The 20,557-nt window shown below is 45.0% G+C and overlaps 2 protein-coding genes across 4 annotated transcripts in view; one reads left to right on the top strand and one right to left on the bottom strand.

Moving 5' to 3' along the window:
• LOC119975763 (mediator of RNA polymerase II transcription subunit 12-like protein) overlaps positions 1–20,557 on the bottom strand; it is a 640,706-nt gene that overhangs the window by 281,440 nt on the left and 338,709 nt on the right. The window lies entirely within an intron of this gene.
• LOC119975771 (P2Y purinoceptor 14-like) lies at positions 1,203–8,665 on the top strand. The gene is made up of 2 exons (XM_038815612.1): positions 1,203–1,418; positions 5,647–8,665. The coding sequence occupies exon 2, from the start codon at positions 5,668–5,670 to the stop codon at positions 6,598–6,600; it is 933 nt and encodes a 310-aa protein (XP_038671540.1). The 5' UTR covers positions 1,203–1,418; positions 5,647–5,667; the 3' UTR covers positions 6,601–8,665.

The raw sequence follows: 20,557 nt of genomic DNA, 5'->3' as shown, positions 1-20,557 counted from the left end.
CCTTTTTCCCATTTTTAATTGTCCTAACTTTTATTTGTACTGTTTGCCTCTAGCTCTTGATTACTCGTGTCTATTGTTTTTGCATTTTACTGTTCTTTGCTTTACTACTGTCCTTGCTTCTCTTTCCCCTGTCACCCTGCTTAGGCTCCCACTCCCCTGCCCTTCTAGATTAAACCCTTCCCAACCACACTAGCAAACACTCGCCCTAGGACATCAGTCCTGGTCCTGCCCAAGAGCAACCCATCCAGTTTGTACTGGTCCCACCTCCTCCCAGAACCAGTTCCAATGCCCCAGGAATCAGAAACCCTCCCATCATCCATCATTCCAGCCACATATTCATCCAATATATCCTGATATTTCTATTCTGACTAATGTGTAACACTGGTCGTAATCCTGAGATCACTACCATTGATCATCACCTTACATCCTAACTCCCTATATTCGGCTTTTAGGATCTCATCCTTTTTTTTTTTAAACCTCTTGTCATTGGTACCGTGTACCACAACCACTGGCTTTTCACCCTCCCCCTCCAGAATGTCCTGTAGCCGCTTGGAGACATCCTTTGATCCTAGCCCCAGGGAGGCACATACCATCCTGGAATCGCATTTACGGCAAAAGAAATGGTCATCTATTCCTTTTGCAATTGAATCCCCTACAACTATTGCATTCCCGTACTTTTTTAATCCTCCCCTGTCCAGCAGAGCTCGCCATGGTGAAACAAAAGTGGCTGTTGCAACTTTTCCCGGATAGGTCATTCCACAGTATCCAGAATGTTATATCTGTCTGGCAGGAGAATGGCCACAGGCCTGCATGGCCTGGCTCGCCCTCTTGCTCTGCCTGGCGGTGAAACAACATCTCTATACCTATTATCCATTATACTCTCAGCTGCGCGGATGCTCTACGGTGTCCCCAGCTGCCACTCCAGCTCCAAAACCCGGGCTGTAGCGGGGGACACTTCTTGCACACATGCCGACCCCGGGGATGGGAAATGTTTCCGGCTTCCCACATAGAGCAGGAGGAGGACAACCATGGCTTTGAGCTCTCCTGCCATGATGTACCCCTTTAAATTAAACCTTTGGAAGATACATATCATAAGAAACCGCCCTGTCTAAAGTAAAAAAGGAAGCTGTAACTTCCTGATACGTGTGACATCTGAGACACAGCAACCCAGCCCAACACACCAGTTTGTAGCCAGTGGTCATCGGCCGTCTGCTTATACTTTTCCAGTTCCTCCACAAACCAGCAAATCTATGCCACGGCTTTAGTCTGTGCAACTACCTTTCTTCCTTTCCTTTAAGTTTCAACTTCAGCAGCTTTGGCGTCACCTGGGGTTAGAACTGGTTGCTGAGAAAATTATCAAAGAGGGTCATCATCTTCAAAGGTTTACTGCAAACACCAGGATCTGTAGGTGATCCTAAGTAAGTTCTCTTTTTCATCTTGTTTTTTTCTATGTATAAATTGAGAAAACAAAGGATGTTGATTTGTACGGTTGCATAAGTACAACACCTCATTGAGGAGCAGGGGAAAGAAATTAGTAAATATAGCAGCCACACAACTTGCTGAAATTACGGAAATCAGTCAACACTTGAAAGATTTAGATATTTATCAATTTAGATTTGATATTGAGTAGAATCCTTCGCCCCAACTCCCGGCAACATGGTTAGTAAAAGCTTGAAGGACAGAATGGCAGTGTCAAGGGGGTTCCACGTTCTCAATGCAGCAACATGATTGAATAATGCCCTTGTGTGATTTGAAAAGCTGGTGGCAAAGTTGCATGTTCGGAAGCAGCTGTGCACAGTAAACTAAAACGTCAATGAGCTGGCAATCGAACTGCAGTTTCAGTCTGTGAGTAGAGAAGGCATAAGAGCAGACAAACTCTTAATGCGAAGAAACATGCGGGATTTTGACATTTAACTCTTATTTTGATTTTTGACTGGAGGGTAGACACACGCACTTCAAAGGGCATTCTGAAACAGCCTTTTGCAAATCCTGGATTTCCACGGCTCTTGGGCTCTCCTAGTTACGGAGGTGAACAGCTGAGAACACAGAAAAGGTTCAAAATGCAGGCGGCGTGAATTTCCCAACTGCAGCGAGCTACGGGTTGCATCGCTAGCCCTATATATCCCTAAACTAAGAGGGGGAGGCAAGAGCGGGCGAAGGGACCACCAGGGATACTGGGCAAAGGTTTTGAAGTGAGAATTGGACAAGAACAAGAGATTCGGAAGGAGTGAACAGGGAAAAAACTGATGGGGGTGGTGGGGGGGAACGAGTGCCAAAAGGTTACAGTAAGTTGGAATGTCAGTAAAGCACAAAGTCCCATTGCTCAGTCTCTTTGCTGAAGGCAGGCAGGAGGTTTTCTCGCGAGAGAGAGAACACGAAGGCACAGTGGCAGAGTTATCACATATTTGCCTGTTCTTAGAATCACCAGCCAATTTGCAACATTGCCTAATTCGCAATTGTAACATTTATTTGTATTGAAATAGATAGCCTTGGGTGTTGCACCAGATAAAATATATTTGGCCTCTTCCGATTTTCAGAATCTCTGCTTTATGTGCTTCAGTGGGTTTTCAGGGTCGACATTTTTGTGGCACGAGATCGGCACACGAGGGCTAAAAAGTGGTCAACACACGCAAAAACATCTTTTGCAATAACTTCAGCAATTTGAGACTTGCTCGTAGCTTTGAACGATAAGACGACAGTGCCCTCTGTAGGCGTCTGGAAGAACAGCACCAAAACCTAATCAAGGCTGTGATCCCAGCTGGGGGAAGCACTCTGATATCAAAGTGGAAAACTCAGGGCCAGAACCCAAGTATTTTTTTTAAAATGGCTTTCAATTTGAATTGGGAAATGGAGCCACCCTCAGGAGAAAACTTGCCTGCTACCTGTGGCACTTGAGGGACGATCGTGTAATGATTTCAGACCTCTCTGAGTGACGAGGATTCTCTTGGTGATGAAAGATAAAAATTTGTACTTATGTCACACCTCTGAAACTTCTCAAAGGGCTTAATCGACCATGTTGGAAGAGCACTGGCTATCATTTCAACTAACTTTATTACACAGCAGGATCCCAAAGTAATGGTGCATTGCTTTGCAGGTGACCAATCAAACAGACCCCATATTTTACTCTCATCGATGCAGCAGTAATTATGGAGCTTACTGCTGTATCAACAAGTTTCTCCTTTTTCAAGCAATAACTATTAACAATTGAAGTCCCTATAATTGAAGTGGGCAGCACTGGAGCACAAGTAGCTAGCACTGTGGCTTCACAACACCAGGGTCCCTGGTTCAATTCCCCGCTGGGTCACTGTCTGTGCAGAGTCTGCATGTTCTCCCCGTGTCTGCGTGGGTTTCCTCCGGGTGCTCCGGTTTCCTCCCACAGTCCAAAGATGTGCAGGTTAGGTGGACTGGCCATGCCCTTCGTGTCCAAAAAGGTTAGGAGGGATTATTGGGTTACGGGGATAGGGTGGAAGTGAGGGTTTAAGTGGGTCAGTGCAGACTCGATGGGCTGAATGGCCTCCTTCTGCACTGTATGCTCTATGTTCTAACAATCTGCCATGACCACAGAACATGCACCCACAGAGCTCTATGGTCTGGCTGCAATAAATGTCACTTTCTAAGGCATACTTATCAAGATGTGCAAAAATATTTGATGGGCCTTATTTTGCACTCGCAATGTTTTTGTCGTGTTCAACTGCCTTGCACATTGATCAACTGCTCAGAAACACCAGGAAACATTCTCTGAAACGTACAATGCTGAAACAATGCTTGGATTTAACAAATAGCTCCCAAAAGAACACAATATGAATGTGTAGAAATCTACAACAATAACTTTGCTTCAAAAAAAAAGCACTCCATTGCCTGCAAACCCCAAGGTCATGAAAGGCATCACATGAATGCAAGTCATTACTTTTCTTCCTCCAGGACCAAAAAAGCCTGACACGCATCCCGTCAAAAGTATAATTCTAACCTGCCTTCCAAAACACTTTTATCAATCTCTCTTTGGCCCAGACACCATGGGGGCGATTCTCCAATATGGAGCCCAAGTGTTCGCGCCATCGTGACGCCGTCGCGTTTCACGACGGCGCAAACCAGGCCCGGGTACGACCGATTTCTGGCTCCCACAGGCGCTGGAGCGGTTCACGCAGCTCGAGCCTCCTCAACGTGCAAGGCAGTTGAACACGTCAAAAACATTGAGAGTGCAAAATAAAGTCTATCAAATATTTTTGCACATCTTGATAAGTATGCCTTGGAAAGTGACTGGGCCGTGCTAACCTGTGCATGTGCGGGGGACTTCTTTAGCGCACCGGCCCCGACTCAACATGGCATCGGTGTTCAGGGGCCGACCGCGCCAGAAAGGAGGCCCAAGGGGTCGGGGGGTGGGGAAAGGGCAGCCCGCCGATTGGTGGGCCCCGATCGCGGGCCAGACCCCATTGGAGGGCCCCCTCCAGTGAAGGAGCCCCCCTCCCGCCCCCACAGGCCGCCCCCGACCGGTCGCGCAGAGTTCCCGCCGGCAGCGACCAGGGGTGAACGGCGCCAGCGGGACTCCGTCGTATCGGCACGGCCACTCGCCCCATCCGGGCCGGAGAGTCGGCGGCCCGCCGATTCCAGCGGCCGACGCCACGTCAAACGTGCCAGCGCAAATGGCGTCGATTCTCTGCACCTCGGGGAATCGCACGCCGGCGTCGTGGCGCGGTTGCGTCGATTCTCCGGCCCAGCGCGGGGCTCGGAGAATCGTCCCCCCCCATTTATTAATCTGGAGTCTGTTACTGGAACGTAGCTCATTTAAGGCTTTGGAAGTGCAATCCATAGAAGCAAAATTGATGACGCTTCAAGGTAGAAAGGTAATGCTCAATAGGTGACATGGAATTTATTCTTAAAATAAATCCTTGCATTCCATCATTCAACAATTAAGCAAGCAAACACACATTTAACACATTGGAGGAAACAGAAGACAGTCTTGTGTCATAAATTGGTGATAGACATGTCGTGTTAGTTACACTGGTCTAACACTGGTTGCAATTGGATGCAGTTTAGATCAGAAAGATACTTCAGACCTTGAAGTTAGTTCAATCAGGTTTATTGAACTAATAGTGCAGTTAGCACAGTTCTCTGTGAGTTCGACTCTCTGCTAACTTAAGTGTGGTTACTCTATCTGACTGAACCAGACTAGCTCTTAGCCACGTGGTGGAGGTGTGAGGTTGTAACAACACCCTTGACTGACTCTCTAGATGGTCATCAGTGGAAAGAGGCGGAGTGTGAGTGCCTCGTGTCTTTTATAGTCAGATCCCACCTGAGTGTCCTGCCTGCTTATTGGTCATGTCCTGTTCTCTGTGTCCATTAGCTGCTTGTCTGTATATCATTATGTGTGTGTGTGTGTGTGTGTGCGCGCGCGCGCGCCTGCATATCATGTGAAGACAGGCACAGAATAATGTAATTAGTATGTTCCTGGATAGAGCGAGGAGTGAGGGATATGAAGAGTAAGGGCATCAGGCCTTATTTCAGATCAGGCAGGCTTGTTGATCTAAATGAGATTTCTATTCCAAAACTTTCTGTGTTTTAAACATTAGAATGTGAACTATTGCAATTTCCCGTTAAACATTATTTCTAAAATGCTTGATCTAAATAATAATAAATGTTATTTTTCAGAGTAAAAGCACAGAAATAGACATGAGCAACTGCACAGACTTTCGGAACACCACAGTGCCAAAGGTGCTCCTTCCAGTTATGTACACCTTCGTTTTTATTGGAGGGCTCGTGCTGAACACACTGGCGGCCTGGATCTTCTGTCATATTCCGAATCATTCCAGCTTTGTGGTTTATCTGAAGAATATTGTCACTACTGATGTCATAATGGTGCTCACCCTCCCCTTTAAAATCCTGTCTGATTTAGAACTTGGACCGTGGGAGTTGAAAACAGTTGCGTGTCGTTACACTCTCGTGCTCTTCTACAGCAACATGTACCTGAGCATAATATTCCTCGGCCTGATCAGCTTCGACAGGTTTCTGAAGATAGTACGGCCCATGAAAAACCTCATGGCGCAAAGGGTCATCTTTGCCAAGGTCGTGTGTGCGGGTTGCTGGGTCGTCATGATGGGCTTTGCCCTGCCGAACATCATTTTGACAAACGGGACCCCCACAGAGGAAACTGCAGCGCAGTGTTATCAGCTGAAAAGCCAGCTGGGTAAAGATTGGCACAAATTTATCGTGCTAAAATGCCAAGTTATTTTCTGGATCACTTTTATCCTCCTCATCGTGTGTTATTCAGCCATCTTAAAAAGAATTTATTGGTCCGATCAAAAATTCAAAAAGGAGCCCAGCAACGTGAAAAAGAAAGCGAATCGGAACATATTCAGCATCATGGGTGTCTTCAGCGTCTGTTTTGTGCCGTATCAGGTTACCAGACTCGTATATGATAAAAACCGTGATCAGGATTACTGCACGACATTCACACTGTATTTGGCAAAGGAACTCACGCAGTTTCTGTGTGCATTTAATGTTTGCCTTGATCCGATCATCTACTTCCTCCTGTGCAAAATATTCACTAAGCTGCTGTTTAAAAAGATACGAGTAAAGCAAGACCTTGAAATGGAAATGTCTTAAGCGCGACACTGGAATTCACTGCCAAATGATACAAACCATTCAGCTCTAACAAAACAATCACCTTCAAGTTCCCACTGGTTCCCTCAGTCAATTCATTAGATTTGGGTACAAATGCTATGTCAAACCCTTGGCTGCTCTGTATTGGAGAGAGAGAGAAAGAGAGAGAGAGAGAGAGAGAGCCGGAGAAATTCCATCAAAACCCTACCCAGCTCCAAGCCTCCATGAATCAAATGTCGGAGCTACATCCATCAACAAGGAAGTTTGAGAAATTTGCAATTTTCAGTCTTCTCTCAATCCCTGAATTTCCACATAAATAACAGTGCACACCATTAACACACCGTTAATTTTCCTGCAAGATCCAACAACACACATTTCCCCGTTAATCTTTTCCCCAGTACATCCATAATCCAGGCGATGTACTGTGAAGTATGCGTCACAAAGGCCCCTATGACTGCCAGGTTGCAATATCAACGATTCCTTCGTTTATAAAGCTGGGGTATATCGAGAGAGCATTTATTGACATCTCAAGATCTGATGGAAGCAGTGAATCACATAGCTGGTGAATATTTCTCGTAAAGGTTCTTCCGCATTGAGACACTTTGGCCTGTATTTAAACACCCAGCTGTTAATGGAATAGCTCCTTCATTGATATTGAGACATTATCATTTTCCTTCTGTTTTATTCAACAGTCGCACTCTGCAGACCACTCCTTCCTAACCAGCCTCCAGAATCAAAACGGAGTGAAAGGGTGCGTTCATCGAGACAGAATATTGAACAATCTCCCATCCCGCTTCTTAGTTTGGACTCTGCGTGTCTCAGTTAGATTCTTCAATCGGATCTCTTGAGGGTTATTACCCTAAGCTGTTGCATTAACATCCCATTCAAGATCTGTGGGCAGTTGTAAGTGTGATGAATTGTGATTGGCATCCCTTGGCCACTAACTAAAAAACCCAGCTCAGTGCTAGTGTTTGACCCAGGAGCAGGTCCTCTTCATTTCTCCATGTCTCACGCTCTTGCACAGTCCTCTTCAGTTGCTTGCAAGAGTTTCCCATATTCACTCTTGTTTCTCCTTCTTGGTCTACATTCCTCCAACCGTTCTTCTGCCCCTATTATCAGCAGGTTCTCTAGCCTTAGATTAATGGCAATCCAAACACTATTACCTTTTTTTGATGTCCACTGATAACCTTTCCTCCTCTATCGCCCTGAGTATTTCTTCATTGTTCCTGCTCCTAATGCACCGCTCCATCCTTTGCCAGAGACACCTTTTACAATGTTCAAGTCTTTTGGATGACCACTTTGCTCACAGTTTGTGTTTCATCAAGGGAATTAAGACCTCTACTCATTCTTACACTGTGCAATTCTTTAATTCTTTGCTTGGGGAATGCATCCTTTGCTGTTGCTCTTCTATTCCTTATTTATTTCGGTTAGCAACCATCTTCTGACAGGATGTTGCCCAGATACTTAAATTGTAAAACATGTTCCAGCTGTTGATCAATTCTCTTGACCTCTGCTTTTCCAGCCTTACGGCCTGCTGGGATCACCTGGCCCTGCCGAAAATCACTGAACTTTTAAATGGGCTGCAGAATCTCCCATGGCCGGCCCTGCCGTGACAGGGCTGGGAAACCCTGGCTGTTATTTATTCCCGTTTTCAGAGCCTGTCTTTTTTTAATCTTAATTTCATCACTTCATGCATTCTATCCATCAGTATCTGTAAATGTTCGGCTGTGCTTCCCACTTGGACCTTATCGTCTGCAAATCTCCTATGATCACCCACTCGCCTCCTACTTTGACACCTTTCTGTACTTCATCTAGGGCTCCTTTTATCCTGGGATACTGTATAGTTTCTAAAGAACCAAGAAAATACAATTACCGAAAGATACAGTGCAGAAGAGGTCCTTTGGCCCATCGAGTCTGCACCGACACATGAAAACCAGCTGACCTGGCTACCTAACCCTATTTGCCAGCACTTGGCCCATAGCCTTGAATGTTATGATGGGCTAAGTGCTCATCCAAGTGCTTTTTAAAGGATGTCAGGCAACCCATGTCTATTACCCTCCCAGACCATCACCACCTTCTGGGTAAAAAGGCTTTTCCTCACACACCCACTAAGCCTACTGTCCCTCACCTTAAATTTGTGTCCACTCGTGACTGGCTCTTCAGCTAAGGGAACAGTTGCTCCCTGTCCATGCCCCTCAATCTTGTAAACCTCGATTAGATCGCTGCTCAGTCTTCCTGCTCCAGTGCAAAGAACCCAAGCCTCTCCAACCTCTCTTCATAACTTAGATATTCCATCCCAGGCAACATCCTGGTGAATCTCCTCTGCACCCCCTCCTGTGCAATCACATCCTTCCTGTAATGTGGCGACCCAGAATTGCACACAGTACTCCAACATGACCTCCCTGCTTTTGTAATTTATGCCTCAATGTCCCTAATGCCTTTTTCACCACCCTAGTAACCTGCCCTCCCGCCTTCAGAGACCTATGGACAACACTCCCTAGTTCCTTTGTCCCTCAGGACTATCATGCCGGTCATTGAGTATTTCTTGTCAAATTATTCCTTCAAAGTGTATCATCTCACACTTTTCAGGATTAAATTCCATCTGCCAATTGCCTGTCCAATTAACCATGCTATCTATATCCTCCCGTAATCCAAGACATACAACTTCACCGTTAACCACCTGGCCAATCTTTGTGTCATCCGCAAAACTACTGATCTTACCCCCCACATAGTCATCTATGTCGTTTATATAAATGACAAACAATAGGGGAGCCAGCACAGATCCCTGTGGTACGCCACTGGGCACTGGCATCCAGTCACTAAATCAACTGTCTGTCATCACCCTCTATCTCCTACAACGAAACCAATTTTGAATCCAACTCACCAAATTTCCCTGATCCAATGTGCATTTGCCTTCTTTATAAATCTCCCACATGGGACCTTGTTAAAAGCTTTGCTGAAATCTATATCAACTACAACAACTACCCTCATCTACACACCTGGTCACATGCTCAAACAATTCAATCAAATTTCTTAGGCATGACCTCCCTCTGACTATCCCAGCTTAAACCTTGCCTCTCCAAGTAGAGATGGATTCTCTCCTTCAGAATTTTCACCAATTGTTTCCCTAACACTGACGTGAGATTCATTGCTCTGTAGTTCCCTGGCTTATCGCTGCAGCCTTTCTTAAATACTGGGACCACATTAGCTGTTCTCCAGTCCTCTGGCACCTTTCCCGTGGACAGAGAGGAATTAAAAATTTGGTCAGAGACCCTGCAATTTCCTCCCTCGCCTCCCACAATTCATCCGGAACTGGAGATTTGTTCACACTTTTAAGCCTGCCAACACCTTCAATACCTTGTCGCTCCCTATATCAATTTGCTCAAGAACCTCACAGTCTCTCTCCCCGAGTTCCAAATCTACCTCTTTATTCTCTTGGGTGAAGACAGATATGAAGTATTCATTCAACACCTTACCAATGTCCTCTGGCTCCACCCATAGATTCCCCCCTTGGTCCCTAATGAGTCCTACTCTTTCTCTGGTTGTGCTCTTACCATTGATGTACTTATAGAATATCTTGGGATTTTCCGTACTTTTACCAGACAGAGCTTTCTCATATCTTTTCTGTCCTAATTTCTTTCTCAAGCTTCATCCTGCACTTTCAGTGCTCCACTGATGCCTCCGCTGATTTGTTCCCCTTGCACTTGCTAAAAGCCCCTCTTTTCCTTCTTATTGTATCCTGAATATCTCTGGTCATCCATGGTTCTCTGGACTTGTTACTCTTTCCTATCACCCTAGTGAGAACATGTTGGGCCTGTACCCTCCCCAAATCGCAGAGAACGGTCTCACACCGAATAAATAAGAGTTTCAACTTGGGTGATTGAATGTAAAATAGCAACACTGTACAGAAATAATCTTTAACCTCTCTGTAGCGAGTGAAAGTGCAAAGGTGTAATTTCCCTGTTGCTATATTGAGTAAAGTGCAAGGGCTGTACAGTTCAAAATTACCTCAGGGTCAAATATAGGGCTATAATGAGTTAACCTGTCTTATGGAAGTTTTTATAATTCTGGGCCAAGTATGGAAGCTGTCCCAAGTAACAGCCAGCTGGGACTGTTGTTCTCAATTGTAATACTGAGCCTCTGCTGGAAGACACGCGTGTGATACAGCAGCAATGTGTAGAATGAGGCCTTCTCTACCTTCCAGCCTCCCAAATGATAAAGCACCAGCAAGCTTCAGAACTCCATAGAATCTCATTCTAGTGAGACTCAGGAGAAATGTGACAACATTCAAATGATGAAGTGCCTGAGAAACTCCCACAGTTTCGTAAAATGTTTTAATTTTTTTCATGCTACTGCTAACATAGTGTTTCAACACTGTACTTAGAGATTCAAATTAAATGAAAATTTAAAAAATCAATTTATTGGATTATCATATCTCTCATTCTTGGGGTATCAGCGTCCACTAGCCAACATTTATTACCAGCTAATTGCTCTTGGTTTGCGAGGCCAATTCAGGGGGTAGTTAAGAGTCACCCACATTGCTGTGGGGCCTGGAGTCACATGTAGGCAAGACCAGTAAGGACGACAGATTCCCTTCCCTAAAGCACATTAGTGAACCAGATGGGTTTTTACGACAATCGACAATTGTTAGACTTTTAATTCCAGATATTTTGATTGGGCAGCACAAGTGGATAGCACTGCGGCTTCACAGCGCCAGGGTCCCAGGTTCGATTCCCCGCTGGGTCACTGTCTGTGCGGAGTCTGCACATTCTCCCTGTGTCTGCGTGGGTTTCCTCCGGGTGCTCCAATTTCCTCCCACAGTCCAAAGACGTGGTTAGGCGGATTGGCCATGATAAATTGCCCTTAGTGACCGAAAATGTTAGGAGGGGTCATTGGCTTACGGAGATAGAGTGGAAGTGAGGGCTTAAGTGGGTCGGTGCAGACTCGATGGGCCGAATGGCCTCCTTCTGCACTGTATGTTGCATGTTCCATGATTGAATTCAAATTTCACCATCTGCTATGACGGGAATTGAACCCGGATCCTCCTGGGAATTTCGCTGAGTCCGGTGACAATACCACAACGCCATCGCCTCCCTTTCCACCTCTGCTCCTGACTGTTGGGGTTTTTCATTCTTTCGTGGACCATGGGCATCATCAGCAAGGCCAACATTTATTGACTGTCCCTAGTTGTCCTTGAGGTAGTAGTGGTAAGAGATAGAGATAGAGATAGAGAAAGAGAAATACAGCACAGAACAGGCCCTTCGGCCCACGATGTTGCGCCGAACTTTTGTCCTAGGTTAATCATAGAATTTTGGACAATTTGTCATGGCCAATCCACCCAACCTGCACATCTTTGGACTGTGGGAGGAAACCGGAGCACCCGGAGGAAACCCACGCAGTCACGGGGAGGATGTGCAGACTCCACACAGACAGTGACCCAAGTCGAAATCGAACTTGGGACCCTGGAGCTGTGAAGCAATTGTGCTATCCACAATGCTACCGTGCTGCCCTTAAGAAGTTAACCTACACTCCCTTATTCTACCCTAATCCAAGTACCTATCCAATAGCCGTTTGAAGGTCCATAAATTTTCCGACTCAACTACTACCACAGGCAGTGCATTCCATGCCCCCACTACTCTCTGGGTAAAGAACCTACCTCTGACATCCCCTCTATATCTTCCACCATTTATCTTAAATTTATGTCCCCTTGTAATGGTGTGTTCCACCCGGGGAAAAAGTCTCTGACTATCTACTCTATCTATTCCCCTGATCATCTTATAAACCTCTATCAAGTCGCCCCTCATCCTTCTCCGTTCCAATGAGAAAAGGCCCAGCACCCTCAATCTTTCCTCGTATGACCTACTCTCCATTCCAGGCAACATCCTGGTAAATCTCCTCTGCACCTTTTCCAAAGCTTCCACATCCTTCCTAAAATGAGGTGACCAGAACTGCACACAGTACTCCAAATGTGGCCTGACCAAGGTTTTGTACAGCTGCATCATCACCTCACGGCTCTTAAATTCAATCCCTCTGCTAATGAACGCTAGCACACCATAGGCCTTCTTCACAGCTCTATCCACTTGAGTGGCAACTTTCAAAGAACAATGAACATAGACCCCAAGATCTCTCTGCTCCTCCACATTGCCAAGAACCCTACCATTAACCCTGTATTCCGCATTCAGATTTGTCCTTCCAAAATGGACAACCTCACACTTGTCAGGGTTAAACTCCATCTGCCACTTCTCAGCCCAGCTCTGCATTCTATCTATGTCTCTTTGAAGCCGACAACAGCCCTCCTCACTATCCACAACTCCACCAATCTTCGTATCATCTGCAAATTTACTGACCTACCCTTCAACTCCCTCATCCAAGTCGTTAATGAAAATCACAAACAGCAGAGGACCCAGAACTGATCCCTGCGGTACGCCACTGATAACTGGGTTCCAGGCTGAATATTTGCCATCCACCACAACTCTCTGTCTTCTATCGGTTAGCCAGTTTGTTATCCAACTGGCCAAATTTCCCACTATCCCATGCCTCCTTACTTTCTGCATAAGCCTACCATGGGGAACCTTATCAAATGCCTTACTAAAATCCATGTACACTACATCCACTGCTTTACCTTCATCCACATGCTTGGTCACCTCCTCAAAGAATTCAATAAGACTTGTAAGGCAAGACCTACCCCTCACAAATCCGTGCTGACTATCCCTAATCAAGCAATGCCTTTCCAGATGCTCAGAAATCCTATCCCTCAGTACCCTTTCCATTACTTTGCCTACCACCGAAGTAAGACTAACTGGCCTGTAATTCCCAGGGTTATCCCTATTCCCTTTTTTGAACAGGGGCACGACATTCGCCACTCTCCAATCCTCTGGTACCACCCCTGTTGACAGCGAGGACGAAAAGATCATTGCCAACGGCTCTGCAATTTCATTTCTTGCTTCCCATAGAATCCTTGGATATATCCCGTCAGGCCCGGGGGACTTGTCTATCCTCACGTTTTTCAAAACGCGCAACACATCTTCCTTCCTGACAAGTATCTCCTCAAGCTTATCAGTCTGCTTCACGCTGTCCTCTCCAACAATATGGCCCCTCTCATTTGTAAATACTGAAGAAAAATACTTGTTCAAGACCTCTCCTATCTCTTCAGACTCAATACACAATCTCCCGCTACTGTCCTTAATCGGACCTACTCTCACTCTAGTCATTCTCATATTTCTCACGTATGTGTAAAAGGCCTTGGGGTTTTCCTTGATCCTACCCGCCAAAGATTTTTCATGCCCTCTCTTAGCTCTCCTAATCCCTTTCTTCAGTTCCCTCCTGGCTATCTTGTATCCCTCCAGCGCCCTGTCTGAACCTTGTTTCTTCAGCCTTACATAAGTCTCCTTCTTCCTCTTAACAAGACATTCAACCTCTCTTGTCAACCATGGTTCCCTCACTCGACCATCTCTTCCCTGCCTGACAGGGACATACATATCAAAGACACGCAGTACCTGATCCTTGAACAAGTTCCACATTTCACTTGTGTCCTTCCCTGACAGCCTATGTTCCCAACTTCTGCACTTCAATTCTTGTCTGACAGCATTGTATTTACCCTTCCCCCAATTATAAACCTTGCCCTGTTGCTCGCACCTATCCCTCTCCATTACTAAAGTGAAAGTCACAGAATTGTGGTCACTACCTCCAAAATGCTCCCCCACTAACAAATCTATCACCTGCCCTGGTTCATTACCAAGTACTAAATCCAATATGGCCTCCCCTCTGGTCGGACAATCTACATACTGTGTTAGAAAAGCTTCCTGGACACACTGCACAAACACTACCCCATCCAAACTATTTGATCTAAAGAGTTTCCACTCAATGTTTGGGAAGTTGAAGTCGCCCATGACTACTACCCTGTGACTTCTGCACCTTTCCAGAATCTGTTTCCCAATCTGTTCCTCCACATCTCTGCTGCTATTGGGGGGCCTATAGAACACTCCCAACAAGGTGACTGCTCCTTTCCTATTTCTAACTTCAACCCATATTACCTCAGTAGGCAGATCCCCCTCGAACTCAAGCCATCACCTTGAACCGCTGCAGTCTATCTTGCACAATGTGTGCACTGTGATGTGCGCAAAGGGGTATTGATAGATATGGTGAATGGGAAAAACTGGGGCAGATGGCTTCCAATGTAAGCAAGTGTAAGGTTATCCATTTTGGATCGAAAAAGGCTAGATCACTGTCCTCTCTAGATGATATGAGGCAAAATTCCAAATGTCCAAAATGGCCTGGGTGTTCAGTGGCATAAATCTTTAATATGCTATGAACAAGTGCACAAAGTAATCAGGAAGGCTAATGAAATGTTGGCCTTTATATCTAGAGGACTGGACTATAAGGACGCAGCTTTACCAAAACGTGATTAGACCCCACTTGCAGTCACTGTGAGCAGATATGGGCACCACATAGAAAGCTGGTTAGCAGACAGGAATCAAAAAGTTGGAATAAATTGATCTTTTTCTGATTGGCAGGCAGTGACCAGTGGGGTACCTCAGGGATCTGTGCTCGGACACCGTTCACATTATATATGAATGATTTGGACGAGGGAACTAAATGCATTATCTCCAGATTTGTAGATTATACCATGTTGGATGTGAGTCTGAGCTGTGAAGAGGATGTGCAGAGATGCTTCAGGCTTTGGACAGGTTAAGTGAGTGGGCATATGCATGGCAGATGCAGTATAATGTCGATAAATGTGAAGTTATCTGCTTTGCAGAAAAAAATAGGAAGGTAGATTATTAATTGAATGGGTGTAAACCGAGAGAGGTGGATACTCAGTGAGACCTTGGTGTCCTCGAGAATCTGCCGCTGAAAGTAAGTGCGCAGTAGGGTCCAGGGTCAAGCCAGGCTGGGGACTCGCGATATTTGGGGTTGGGGTGGAGCCGGGAGTGCAGGAGGCGAAAGAGGCCGATGTTTTGGCCTTTGCGTCCCTAGTAGCCTGGCGGAGGATCTTGCTGCAGTGGAAAGATGCGAGACCTCCGAGCGTGGAGACCTGGATCAATGACATGGCGGGATTCATTAAGCTGGAGAGGGTCAAATTCGCCCTGAGGGGGTCGCACAAGGGTTCTTTAGGAGGTGGCAGCCTTTCCTCGACTTTCTGTCTCAACGATAAGGAACTAGGTCAGCAGGAGCAGCAACCCGGGGGGGGAGGGGGTGAAAGGGGGGGGGGGGTCTCAGGGGGGTATTGTTTAAGTAAATTTGCTTATTGTTAGTTTATTTTGTTGTTTATTGGGTTTGGGGGGGGTGGGGTGTTTGTTACATGCCTTGTTACAGGTGCCGGGGGTGTTTATTATTGTTATTGTTATTATTGTTCTGTTGATATATATTTTTCACAAAATTCCAATAAAAATTATTATAAAAAAAAGAAAGTAAGTGCGCAGGTACAGCAGGCAGTAAAAAAGGTAAATGGTATGTTGGCCTTCGTAGTGATAGGATTTGAGGGTAGGAATAGGGATGTTTTACTATAGGGATGTATAGTTGCACTGGTTGAGGCCACACCTGTGGTATTGTGTGTAGTTTTGGTGTCCTTATCTGAGGAAGGATGTTCTTGCTATGGAGAGAGTGCAGCAAAGTTTTACCAAACTGATTCCTGGGATGGCGGGACTGTCATATGAGGAGGGCAATAGGAAATGAAAAATGAAATGAAAATCGCTTTTTGTCACGAGTAGGCTTCAATGAAGTTACTGTGAAAAGCCCCTTGTCGCCACATTCCGGCGCCTGTCCGGGGAGGCTGGTACGGGAATCGAACCGTGCTGCTGGCCTGCTTGGTCTGCTTTAAAAGCCAGCGATTTAGCCCAGTGAGCTAAACCAGCCCCTCCAATATTCATTGGAGTGTAGAAAAGTGAGAGAGGATCTCATAGAAACTTATAAAATTCTAACAGGATTGGACAGGGTGGATTCAGAAAGAATGTTCCCAATGGTGGGGGAGTCCAGAACTAGGGGTCATAATTTGAGTCTAAGGGGTAAACCTTCCAGGACTGAGGTTTGGAGAACTTTCTTCACCCAGAGAGTGTTGCATTTGTGGAATTCACCACCACAGAAAGTAGTTGAGGCCAAAACTTTGTGTAATTTCAAGAAGGAATCAGATATATATATATATATAGAAATGTAGGAACATAGGAATTAGGAGCAGAAGTAGGCAATTCAGCCCTTCGAGTCATTCGATCAGATCATGGCTGATCTCTTCCTGGTCTCAAATCCACCTGTTCTCCGTATCCATTTTACCTGTTTTTAAAAAAATCATAAATATAACTATCTCCTTCTTGAAACCATTTCTGACTCATGCCACTGCACTATAGGTCAGCAAATTCTTGGGGCTAAAGTAATTAAGGGATATGGGGTGGGGGGGGAAGGGGAAACAGGGTATTGAACTTGGTGATCAGCCGTGATCATAATGAATGGCGGAGACGGCTTGAAGGGCCGAATGGCCACCTCCTGCTTCCATTTTCTATGTATGTTTCTATGCTATACTTTACTGGTGCACAAAGGCAGTAAACGTTATACTAATGGATGCAATCTCTCAGTGGCATTGTTATAACAGGTGTCACTGTCTGTGTGGAGTTTGCACATTCTCCCCGTGTCTGTGTGGGTTTCACCCCACAACGCAAAGATGCGCAGGGTAGGTGGATTGGCCATGCTAAATTGCCCCTTAATTGGAAAAAAAAATAATGGGGTACTTGAAAATTTTTTAAAAACAGGTCAAGAATAATATTGCAAAGCTGCACCAGGGAAGTCAGTGTTTGGTTACTTCGCACTTTATAATATCGAGTGTTCAGAACGATGAAGTTCAATGGGATGTGCAGACAGATATAAGATTCAGTTGCTCACTGGGAATATCATCAGTGTAAAACAGTCAAAATTGGAAAAAGTAAATACAAGCCTTTATCCGTCCATCCAAAATCCGAACACTACCAAATTCCAAACTGTTTTTAAACGGCTCTGCAATTAATTGGTATATCAATAAAACATTATATTGCAGATATAATAAATGTGATGAAACCAGAAGTAGGGTCCGAGAGGTTCAGCAAATGGAGAAATAATCTAGTATTTGTAGACTAGAACTAGCCTAGGCTTAGGCTCATGTCACGTAAATAAGCCCGGGTGTCTTCGACAGATCGGCAAACTGAAAATATCTGAATGCTGAAATGCAATTGGCCCCAAGGATTTCAGATAAAGGATATTCAACCTGGTGTAATATTGGACAGTCATTTTAATTTTTTTATTTATTTAAACATGTTTCCCTCTGATGTAAATTAGTTTGGGTGAATTGTAATTGGGCTGTGCAAGCAAATGGGGCATTCCCTTCTGCTACTTAACAGCCTCAAACTCAAGCTCAACTTATCCATGTTACTCCCATTCAATGGAACAGGGCAATTACAACACCTCCCATGGGGTGGCACTATACACAAACATATTCGCTGACAAGCTGCAGCCTGAAAACTGAATCAATTTTGCCAGCTGAAAAGATGAATTCCTGTTAATTTTTTTGATAATTGTTCAACAGATCTTTGGTTTTCTTCAGAGTTCAATCAGCACTGCAATGGAATGTCAGACTTGATCGCAAAAATCAAGGCTGACACTCGAGTGCTGTACCAAGGGAGTACTACACTGTCTGAGCTGCTGTGTTTCAGATGCGACCTTTAACCGAGATCCCGCCTTGCATGACATTTTTTAAAAGAAGAGCAAGTAGTCCTGGACACTATCTAACCTGCAATCAATATCAAATTATCTGGTCACACACTGCTGTTCGTAGAAGCTTGCTGTGCCTGTTACCTACATTACAACAAAGACTAAACCTCAAAAGTACCCCATCGGCTGTGCACTTTGAGGTATCCAATGGTTGTGAAAGGCACGATCTACAGAGTCATAGAATTTACAGTGCAGAAGGAGGCCATTCGGCCCATCGAGTCTGCACAGGCCCTTGGAAAGAGCACCCGGCCCAAGCCCACACCTCCACCCTATCCCCGTAACCCAGGAATCCCACCCCACCGTCTTGTTTTGGACCCCGAGGGCAATTTATCATGGCCAATCCACCTAACCTGCACATCTTTGGGCTGTGAGAAGAAACCGGAGCACCCGGAGGAAACCCACGCAGACACGGGGAGAACGTGCAGACTCTGCACAGACCAAGACGGGAATCGAACCTGGGACCCTGGAGCTGTGAAGCAACTGTGCTAACCACTGTGCATCCGTGCTGCCCATATCGAAATATCTTTTTTGTTAAAGAAAAGAGAGCATGGATGCCCCACCACAATGTGTTGTACGTTAATAAAACTCTGGTTTTTGGCTATTCTTTTATAACAGGGTGCTCTTATGTTCAGGGTAAATAACTTTAAACAAATGGAATCCCGACGTAGCCAACGAAAAGAAAACCAATGGACCAAGATTTTTCTTTTAAAACTATCACTGTAATCATCCAATTTAAATCAGCATAATTCAGATTAATAGGCAAACAATATTTTAAATAAAAACCAAGATTCACTTTGACTAACCGAGACAACAAACCTATACCCTATATCGGCGCTCAACCACGTGCATTGCTTCCCATACACATGTGGCACCACTTCCAATCACACAGTCTATCCAACTCAGTCTCTGTTAAGGCATGGCAGCTATCACCACAATTTAAAAATTGTATTTTGTTATGAGAAAGTATCTGCATTGAAGCCAATAGGAAAAATGTCAAACCGCTTTTGAAAATTTAAGTATTAAACTTAAACATTTATTTTTTTAAAAGTTAAACACACATGGTTATATTCGCACATTTAACAGTAGTTCAACAAACATTTCCCAAAATATTTCTGCTTAGTTAAGCTCAGTTCTAAACCTTTTTAGGCAATGGTCTTCAGATTTTCTCCATAGAAACTCCAGTTAGATTATTACAAACGTGCACTGCTGCTGCAGGGGGAAGTATTCACAAGCTTCTCCCCTGTCACTCGATCCTGGAAACCAAAGCTTGTATCAAAACCTTGCAGCCACAAGAAGCGAGGGTGGCTGAAAGCTGCTTTCTTCACAGGTCAGTTTCAGCTCACATTCTCTTCAGGATCTCATGTCCACACCTATCTATACGGCCTTCAACTTCTCATTAAATGTTTGCTTCCCTTTTATCTTTAACTCTTTTGGTTTTATATTCCTCTGCAAGTTTCCTTTCCCAAAATCTACATCTTTCATGTTATTTTTATGGCCAGTACTTTGTGTAAAAATAAACTTCATACTTTGTTTCATTCATTTACGATCTTATCCAATCACTCCCCTGATCTTCCTAAGCAGGCCAGCAGCACGGTTCGATTCCCGTACCAGCCTCCCCGGACAGGCGCCGGAATGTGGCGACTAGGGGCTTTTCACAGTAACTTAATTGAAGCCTACTCGTGACAATAAGCGATTTTCATGTTTTTCAATTTCTATTCAAGTTGGCCACAGTTCTCATCTTAGATCTGCTCATTTCCATTTCACACCAGGTGCTTTCACACTAAACCCACTTTGATGTTTTAACCTTGCAGTCTAGCGACAGACTATTACGATCCCGGACCAGACCCCACCATTTGCTAGGGTATCTGTCAGCCTTTTAGAAACTTATCCTGTACTGTTCACAGGCAAATCGTTAATTCACAAAAAGAAAATACAGGCTTTTCCAAAAGCACATATATTATTGCACTTGATCTTGGTTATGTCACCAAAGGCACTTCCTGCCAGTTTGCATGGTGGAGAAAGGCTGGGATACGGGAAGGACAAAGGTGAATAAATGAATCACTCTGGTCCAGTCTCTTCAGGGAGCTCATTTAAAAACAGCATGACACAGGGTGGCAGTTTTAAATATTCATTTACGGGATATGGGTGTCGCTGGTTGGGTCAGCGTTCATTGCCCATCCCTAACAGCCCTACAATTCAGAGGGTGTTTGAGAGTCAACCACATTGCCGT

The sequence above is a fragment of the Scyliorhinus canicula genome, chromosome 13 (assembly GCF_902713615.1).
Source record: "Scyliorhinus canicula chromosome 13, sScyCan1.1, whole genome shotgun sequence".
NCBI classification, from domain to species: domain Eukaryota; kingdom Metazoa; phylum Chordata; class Chondrichthyes; order Carcharhiniformes; family Scyliorhinidae; genus Scyliorhinus; species Scyliorhinus canicula.
This window is presented reverse-complemented; position numbering and strand designations above follow the sequence as displayed.